The sequence below is a fragment of the Hyaena hyaena genome, unplaced genomic scaffold (genome assembly GCF_003009895.1).
Source record: "Hyaena hyaena isolate Hyena2069 unplaced genomic scaffold, ASM300989v1 scaffold_510, whole genome shotgun sequence".
Classification (NCBI taxonomy): domain Eukaryota; kingdom Metazoa; phylum Chordata; class Mammalia; order Carnivora; family Hyaenidae; genus Hyaena; species Hyaena hyaena.
In genome coordinates, this window is record NW_024081141.1 from 1,415,328 (window position 1) to 1,424,088 (window position 8,761).

Sequence of the window (8,761 nt, forward strand, 5' to 3'; positions counted from 1 at the left end):
CCATGCTGAGATAGTTGACCACACCCCTGTTCTTGTAAGGACCCCTTAGGGTATCGGCCAAATGCCCCCTTACTCTCTGGTGCCCTTCTTGGGTGCTCACAGCCTCGGGCCCCCATGGCGAAGAGAGACTGGCTGGCAGCATCGCCAACTTTCTGCCAAGACATCAGCGCTGCAAGGCAAGGTTATTCCTAACCAAGCACAGCCTGCCAGGAAGCAAGCGTTTGCACCCCACACCACTGTGCAGGTGTGACGGTGAGCTCACAGCTGCCCCCCAGGCATGCCCAGCCCACTTCATCATTCACGGCTCGGCAGCTCTCCCGCCCAACCCAGTCCTAGAGGATAAAAAGGGGGGATTGAAGTTCCTGGGTAACAGAGCCGCCTTCTGCGTCCTGCTGAGCTCTGTTCTCACCAGCGCGTCCCGACCCCTAGTGCCCAGTACTCTTGCTCCACCAGGAACAAGCCATCATGTCTCGCCAGTCGAGTGTATCCTTCCGGAGCGGGGGCGGCCGTAGCTTCAGCGCTGCCTCTGCCATCACCCCGTCTGTGTCCCGCACCAGTTTCACCTCCGTGTCCCGGTCCGGGGGTGGCGGTGGCGGCTTTGGCAGGGTCAGCCTAGGGGGTGCTTGTGCAGCTGGTGGCTATGGCAGCCGGAGCCTCTACAACCTGGGAGGCTCCAAGAGGATCTCCATCAGCACCAGTGGTGGCAGCTTCAGGAACCGACTTGGTGCAGGTGCTGGAGGCGCCTATGGCTTCGGAGGTGGAGCCGGGAGTGGATTTGGTTTTGGCGGTGGAGCCGGTGGAGGCTTTGGGCTCGGTGGCGGCGCTGGCTTTGGAGGTGGCTTTGGTGGTCCCGGCTTCCCTGTGTGTCCCCCCGGAGGCATCCAAGAGGTCACGGTCAACCAGAGCCTCCTGACTCCCCTCAACCTGCAAATCGACCCCACCATCCAGCGGGTGAGGACTGAGGAGCGGGAGCAGATCAAGACCCTCAACAACAAGTTCGCCTCCTTCATCGACAAGGTGAGCCAGGATTCTTTTTGAAAAAAACAATATGAATATATATATATATATATATATATATATATATATATATATAAATGCCAAAGAAAGAGAGAAGAAGGGAGATCTTTCTGACTTTGTGAAATATCTTCATAGTTGGCTGTTATGATGTTTTCTTTGTGCTGGTTTTTTGGCTCATTTTCTTAGATTGGCAGCTTAGAAGAGAGGGTCTTATTCCTTCTATTCCTTCCTCTTCAAAGATTACCCCATAAGGGCTCCTTGATTACTGTGGAACAAAGAGATGAATTCTATGCCTCATGTGACAGGGCTGATTGAATAGAAAGGTAGATGAGTTCATTGGGCAGTAGTCTGAGTGCCTTCACAGCCACCATTGCACCAGGCCATGCACCGCCCAGCTGTGCCCACAGTGCAGGCTATGTGGACTCTTTCCCATAGGACAGTGAGGTCGGACACCTCACACTGGACCTCCCCTCCTGGGGCCCAGGGCCAGGCACAGAGCGTGGTGAGGTGTGGAGGGCCAGCATGAAATGGGAGGAAAACTGGTGACTTGATCATTGAGACTTGAAATTCAAGTTTCTCCACCTTCAAACTCTGCCCTCTCCAGGTGCGGTTCCTGGAGCAGCAGAATAAGGTCCTGGACACCAAGTGGACTCTGCTCCAGGAGCAGGGCACCAAGACCGTGAGGCAGAACCTGGAGCCCTTGTTTGAGCAGTACATCAACAACCTCAGGAGACAGCTGGACAGCATCCTGGGGGAGAGGGGCCGCCTGGACTCAGAGCTGAGGAACATGCAGGATCTGGTGGAGGACTTCAAGAACAAGTGGGTTGTGGGGAGCAGAGATGGGGCGGGCGGTGTCTTCTTGGCCTCAGATGTACCTCATAACCAGACTGCCTGCCGCTGATGCCTTCCCCAAGGGCTAGACACATATACCTTTCCATGGACACCTGAAGTACTGGGGATAAGAATCCAGTCCATGTTTAGAAAGTACCAGGCCCAAGTTCAGTCCATTGGTAAGGCACTTAGCCACCAGCTAAAGCAGCAAGCTCAGTGCCCTTGGTACCAACTGGTGAAATAACCATCATGTAATCTTTGCTCTTTGGGGCTTTTCTCCCCAGTGCACTGGAAGGGTACAGCATGGGACTTCTCACGGATTGCCCCCAAAGCAGGAACTGATGACATAACCCAACTTAAGGGGCTCAAATAATTGCTTTAGTCTTTATGAATGAGCACCTGGGTTGGTCGTTTTGGGTTTGTTTTTTTCACAAGACTGTGAATGCTGTGGGGGGAAAAGCACTAGGGAAACTGATTAGATGTGGAGTTGAGAAGAAACAGCACAGCTTCTTTACAGGAATATTCTTGAAACAACTGAATTATAGCAATACTATAAAGATTATCTGGTAGCAGTTACAGAAAAACCAATATCCTTATGGGTGAGGACCTGGCCCAGGAGTTTACACTACCAGTGTTCCCTCCCTCTCTGCCTATATGATGTGAGAAGAGCCTTCCTAGAGGGAAGGCAACCTCACAGTTGTCTTTATGCAATAAAGACCCCAGGCTTTACCTGTCCCTCACCTGCTGATCAGCACTTCCCATCCTTTTTACCACCAGGTATGAAGATGAAATCAACAAGCGTACCACTGCTGAGAATGAGTTTGTGATGCTGAAGAAGGTGCGTGGGTAGAAGACAGCCTATAGCTTATGGCTATGCTGTCTTAAGATGGTGTTCATTTATGTCAGGGTAAAAATCAGGTCCAGTGCCAACCATTCCTGTTTCCCTAGGATGTGGATGCTGCCTACATGAATAAGGTCGAGCTAGAAGCCAAGGTCGATGCCCTGATGGACGAGATCAATTTCATGAAGATGTTCTTTGAGGCGGTAAGAAATGCCCCCTATTTGGGACCCAGAGACATGGCCACTGGGGCATCACCAGAAATTAGGGGCTCCAGGATTGACTTCAGTGGTTCCTACGCTGTGGACACATCTCTGTCTCTCCTTCCCCCTTGGAACTACTCACACTTTGTTACTTATGAAGCCAACCCTTTAAAAAAAGAAAGTCAAATTTAAAGCAAAAGACCTCTTCAACAGTCAGTTTGTAGAGTGAGGTTTGGAGTGAGTTATTAGAGGTGCAAGTATTCTTTTCCTGGCCACCTCCCCTTTCTGGAGTGCCATCCCCTCTCTGTTTTCTCCCAGCATGCAGACCATGCAACTAGATTCTTTTAAAACAAGGTATCACCCAAGAAGATGTGAGTCTGAGAACTTACATGATAGAGGTTTCTTGGAGGTTCAGAGCTGTTAAGGTTTTTAAAAAGTAGACAGAGTAATTTAGATTTGGATTGTTTATTAACTTACCTAAATTTTTGATGTAGATGGCTTATTTCTTTTCTCAAGTTGACATACCATAATAAGTGGAAGACTTGAATGGCCCTGATATTCACACTGACTTCCAATCTCCCCACAGGAACTGTCCCAGATGCAGACACATGTCTCAGACACTTCTGTGGTCCTGTCCATGGACAACAACCGGAACCTGGACCTGGACAGCATCATCTCTGAGGTCAAAGCCCAGTATGAGGAGATTGCCAACCGTAGTCGGACAGAAGCCGAGTCCTGGTACCAGACCAAGGTGGGTGCTGTGGTGAATATATCCTGAGTGAGGGGATGGACACGTATGTAGGATTCCAGGCCGTTAACAAAATGCTAAGGACAGGGCTTCTGAAAACTGCTGAGGCCTCTTTGGATGACTTATGGGAATAACCATGCATGCATTTGCCATATAAATTCAAGAACCTTAAGAAGATTCTCATTATGAATCCCACACCTCTGTCTCTATGAAAGCAAAGGCACTAAAGGGAAAATTATCTAAGACCAGGTCCACCTGGACAAAGCTGAAACCAGCCCCAGGCCCCAGATAACTACACTACTTGCCACCTCTTGGTAGCTCCTACCTGTGAACTTTGGGAAAGTGTTTCCACCCTCACATGATTGGGATCTTTCTTCTTTTCTGGCCTCAGTACGAAGAGCTGCAGCAGACAGCAGGCCGGCACGGGGATGATCTCCGCAACACCAAGCAAGAGATCTCGGAGATGAACCGGATGATCCAGAGGCTGAGAGCCGAGATTGACAATGTCAAGAAGCAGGTAGGGAAAGGTTGTGAGACTTCTGTTTTGTTTGGTTTTGTTTTACTTTTTATAAACACACAAACTTAGGCTCACAGAGCTGGAACAATTTCCAGCATTTCAGTGTTCCACCACCCACCATGACCAGGACAAATGCACTGGCTTCTCCCTGGAATCTCAGAATGAGACACCTCAGGCCTAGCTCAGCTACTAAAGTGCCCCCACTCCCTTCTTTCCCTCCGTAGTGTGCTAACCTGCAGAACGCCATTGCTGATGCTGAGCAGCGCGGGGAGATGGCCCTCAAGGACGCCAAACACAAGCTGGCCGAGTTGGAGGAGGCCCTGCAGAAGGCCAAGCAGGACATGGCCCGGCTGCTCAGGGAGTACCAGGAGCTGATGAACACCAAGCTGGCCCTTGACGTGGAGATCGCCACCTATAGGAAGCTGCTGGAGGGCGAGGAGTGCAGGTGGGCCACATACGGCTCATTTCATAAGCCCAGGATGGCCTCGGATTTGATAACATGGAGCTTCTTCTCCACTACAGGGTGTAAATCACACACACACACACACACACACACACACACACACAGACACAAGTGACCACTGTCTTGTGCATGATAATTATTCCTTACTAATCCAATTTCAATATGACACCTAGGCATACAGCTGACCTACACAATGTGGCCCCAACTCATTTTTCTGACCCTGTTCCCAGCATCACATTCCTCTCCTTCAAACAGCTTAGCAACTCAACAGATATCTTCCCCATTCTTCAAGTACCCCTTTCTTTAGGAAGCCTTTCATGTTACTCAAGCTGACTTGAATTCACTTACCTTTGGATTCCCAAACTACTCTGTTTTCTGCAATCTTCTGACACTACTGCATCCTTCCTGTTAGAAATATTTCTGTCCATGCCAAGTCTCCCAGAGAATGTCAGCTCTTACCAGGCCAAAACTGCTTCATACATATTCATATTTCCCATCGCCTCTTACTCATACTTTCCGTATAATGGGTGGAGGAGAATGTAAATTACAATCTTCCTCCCATAACCTGTTTTTAGGTCAACTCCTTTTCATTGGGAAGTCACTCTAGAGGGCTATCTCTTTCTCAAATTTAAGCAGCTTTTGGGCATTCAGTCTCCTTGTTTGCAGAACAAGCTCTAAACATGATTATGGGAATTATCCACATGGACTTGTATTGTCTTTTGGGGAATTTTTAACTCTGAATTTAATTTTTCTTTTTTTAGACTGAGTGGAGAAGGAGTTGGACCAGTCAACATCTGTAAGTAAAGTTGAACAGACATTAACGATGATGATAATGTGGGATATTTGGCTCCAACTCAGAATCCTGCTGTTTCTAGATACCAGTACCTCGCATCCCAATATGTGATTTATTTAATACACTTAGTGGGAAGCAGGTGGTAGAGGGGAAAGAACACAGAGACATGAACCAACATGGCTCATGTCTTGTTTCTTAAAGGGTAGGCCTTATATCCTATACATCTTGTAACATTTTCCCCTCATGTCCTTATCTGCTGAGGACTTAGCATCATCCCTTGTCTTCTATGCTCACCAACTTTCTGTTAGGGACTTTAACTAAATAGCTTAGTTCTGAGCCTCATTTGCTACTTTGTGAAAGGGGCCAGGTACAGTGCAGGTACTAGCAGGATCAAATAACTTGGACGTGTGGGATCAATCTAGTGGGTTGGTCTCACCAAGTTCTCCTTGCTTTCTCTGCAGCTGTCATCACAAACAGCGTGTCCTCTGCCTATGGAGGTGGCAGTGGCTTTGGCGGTGGCCTCGGTGGAGGTCTTGGCGGTGGTCTTGGCGGTGGTCTTGGCGGTGGTTTTGGAGGAGGTGGCAGTGGAAGCTTCTACTCCAGCAGCAGTGGAGGAGTCGGCCTCGGCGGTGGGCTCAGTGTGGGGGGTTCTGGCTTCAGTGCAGGCAGTGGTCGAGGCCTGGGGGTGGGCTTTGGCAGTGGCGGGGGCAGCAGCTCCAGTGTCAAGTTTGTATCTACCACCTCCTCTTCTCGGAAGAGCTTCAAGAGCTAAAAGCCTGCTGCAAGTCACTGCCTCCCAAGTGCAGCCAGCAGACCCCATGCCCTGCCTCTTCCAGGTGGTTGCCCAACCCAAATTTTTCCTCTTTCTGGAGTGTAGTCTAGACAAGCATATTGCAGAATTGCATTCTTTGGTTCCTGGAAAGTGTCCAATCCCCAGTCTCTAGTCTCCCATGTCATGATTCTACATTCTGCTTCAAATCAGCCTCTAGGTCTCTATAGCATGGTCCTTGATGTGAAAAGAATCCAAACTTCTCTGGTATCTAAATCTTCAGAACCGGGTTCCCATCCCAATCCCAAATTTTGTTCTTGTTCTAACTACCTCCAGAGTGTGTTCAATAAAATGCTTTTATAATATAAGCTATTGTGCAAAATTGTTTTTTTCAAGATTTATAACCAGCCTAGAGACCCCATGAGGGTCAATCTGTCCAGATGTGATTGGTTCCTCTGATGATTCATAGGGAGAATGGAATGACCTTGAAGGCAAAGTGGCCATTATGATTGGTCCAGAAACTGCAAGAGGCACAAAAGGGGGTTGCTAAAGCCTCTAGCATGAAGGAGTCTCTGAAGGGCATGAATGGTAATGTCCATTGTATTACAGTTTGGACAGATTTTAGAGCCTTTTGTTGAAGAGGAGCCCCATTCAGGGTAGGCTGATTTGCAGGTAATAGCAGAAACTGGCTTAAGTAAGATTTGTAAATAAGGAATATGTTGCCTTGAACTAAAAAAAAAAAAAGCCTAAAAGACATTGGGCTTGTTCTAGTATTGTGGGTGCTAAAAGGGTCAATAGCTATTTCTTGACAGTGTCCAGGCAGCCTTTGGATGACCAGATAATTTGAAGTATTTAACTGAGATGGTAGGAACTTGCACTATGTGTGGAGCAATGGTTCAATCCTCTGTTTTTGTGAGCTGCTTTCTATTTGCATGTCCTGAATGCGCGTGTCCAGTGATGTCTTCAGAGAGGGGATTCATCAGTGTAATATCATACTTGTGCTTCTGTAGAAAGTCAGATGCACTTAAGATCTTGCCTGCAAAGATTGTGTGCAATGGCAGGGCTGTGGAGACATTCCCTGGGCATCTGAGTTAAAGACGTGTTGTCCCCCTTCAAGGGTGAAGACAAACTATGAATGAAAGGCCATGGGAATGGATATTGAACAGAATATTGTTAGCCAAATCCATAAAAGCAAAGTCTTTACCAGTTGCTGATTGGGTAGAGTCAGCAATTCCATTAATATTGGGTAGGGGGCCTTAATGGGGGCGACCATGACATTAAGGTTATGGTAATCCACTATGGGATTTCTTTATTCTTTCCAACTTTAAAACCAAGCCAAATTGGGTTGTTGAATGGAGGAATAGTAAGCATAATCCCCCTTCTCTAAATAGATCCCATATAATGGGTTTCACTCTTTGAAAGACCATTTCTAATTTACATTGGAACATATAGGGGAAGGTCTGTGGAGACCCATTTTGTCAAGTCAATGTGTGTCAATGGCTTAATTTACTTTTAGTCTGTTTGAATGTGCATGACCACTGTGAGATGTTTTAGGGAGCCATGGATGGAATTTAGGCAAGTCAGTATCTCTGATTAATTAAGGTGAGGTATGACCGCTCTCTATTTTGGTTTCAATAACTCTCCCATGATTACAGGGGTGCCTTGTTTAAATTTAGTGAGACTCCAGGCATAAATGTAATTTGACTTCCAGTGTGGATTAAGGCCATGAAGATGTGCCAATTGGTGTATTTCAGATGTTAAAGTTAATTCAGAACCTATATGCTAGAGGCACAAAGCCAATCCATACCCTTTTTAAAAAAATCATTTTGATACATAAATTCTCTTAGTAACTTTTGAATTTCCAATTGCATTAGATGTGTTTCAGTACTTTGTTTCTTCCTTGTTTCCAGATTTCTTTCTTTCATTCCATTCTTTCTTTTATCTTCTATGTCTTTTCCTTTTTCTTTTTTGTCTCTCCCTTCCTTGTTTCCTCCCCTCCCTCCTTTCTTCTTTCCCTTCCTATTCTCTGTCTCTCTCTTTTTCTTCACTGTGTTTATTTGATATACTTGTGGGAGGAGGATTTTTTTTCTACCTTGCTCATGTCTATAAATGTCTTCCTCCAGAGAGCCTTAAGTTGGTATCATCAGGGTTTGGGGCTTCTCTCATGGAAATAGTTGAGTTATAGTTGTGTCACAGCTATAACATATGTGTACCCCTATATATACTTAAGAAAGAGGATCCTTTTTTTTTTTTTTTTTTTTTTGGCAATAAAGGCATGGGAAGCAGTAGCAATATCAAAGGCATTTTGCAGGTTCCTAGTAAACTATCTGCCTTTCAGAGTCTGGCCTCAGTATGCCACACAGTAACTACTCTTTCTCCACATGAGTGACTACCTGATGGGACCATATATTGCACAGGTTATTGATCTTTCCCTTGAGCACTTCACAGAATGGAGACTAACACCTGCTTGAGACACACACTAATGATCACAGGGTAAGAGTCATTCCCTTAATCTTAGTGTCAGTCATTGTTAATGGGAGAATTGAGAACACAATTCAATATGAGACACAGAGATAGGTCTT

General features: G+C 46.6%; 1 protein-coding gene across 1 annotated transcript; it reads left to right on the forward strand.

The window, feature by feature from the left end:
- Nucleotides 1-465: 465 nt before the first annotated feature.
- On the forward strand, nt 466-6,182 carry KRT5 (keratin 5). The gene is made up of 9 exons (XM_039255074.1): nt 466-1,017; nt 1,622-1,836; nt 2,626-2,686; nt 2,797-2,892; nt 3,476-3,640; nt 4,029-4,154; nt 4,379-4,599; nt 5,379-5,413; nt 5,872-6,182. The coding sequence occupies exons 1-9, from the start codon at nt 466-468 to the stop codon at nt 6,180-6,182; spliced, it is 1,782 nt and encodes a 593-aa protein (XP_039111005.1).
- The last annotated feature ends 2,579 nt before the right edge of the window (nt 6,183-8,761 follow it).

Coding starts and splice junctions, on each gene's coding strand:
- KRT5 (XM_039255074.1), top strand. CDS start 466: ATGTCTCGCCAGTCGAGTGTATCCTTCCGGAGCGGGGGCGGCCGTAGC. Junction 1,837..2,625: donor GTGGAGGACTTCAAGAACAA/GTGGGTTGTGGG, acceptor TTTTACCACCAG/GTATGAAGATGAAATCAACA. Junction 5,414..5,871: donor AGTTGGACCAGTCAACATCT/GTAAGTAAAGTT, acceptor CTTTCTCTGCAG/CTGTCATCACAAACAGCGTG.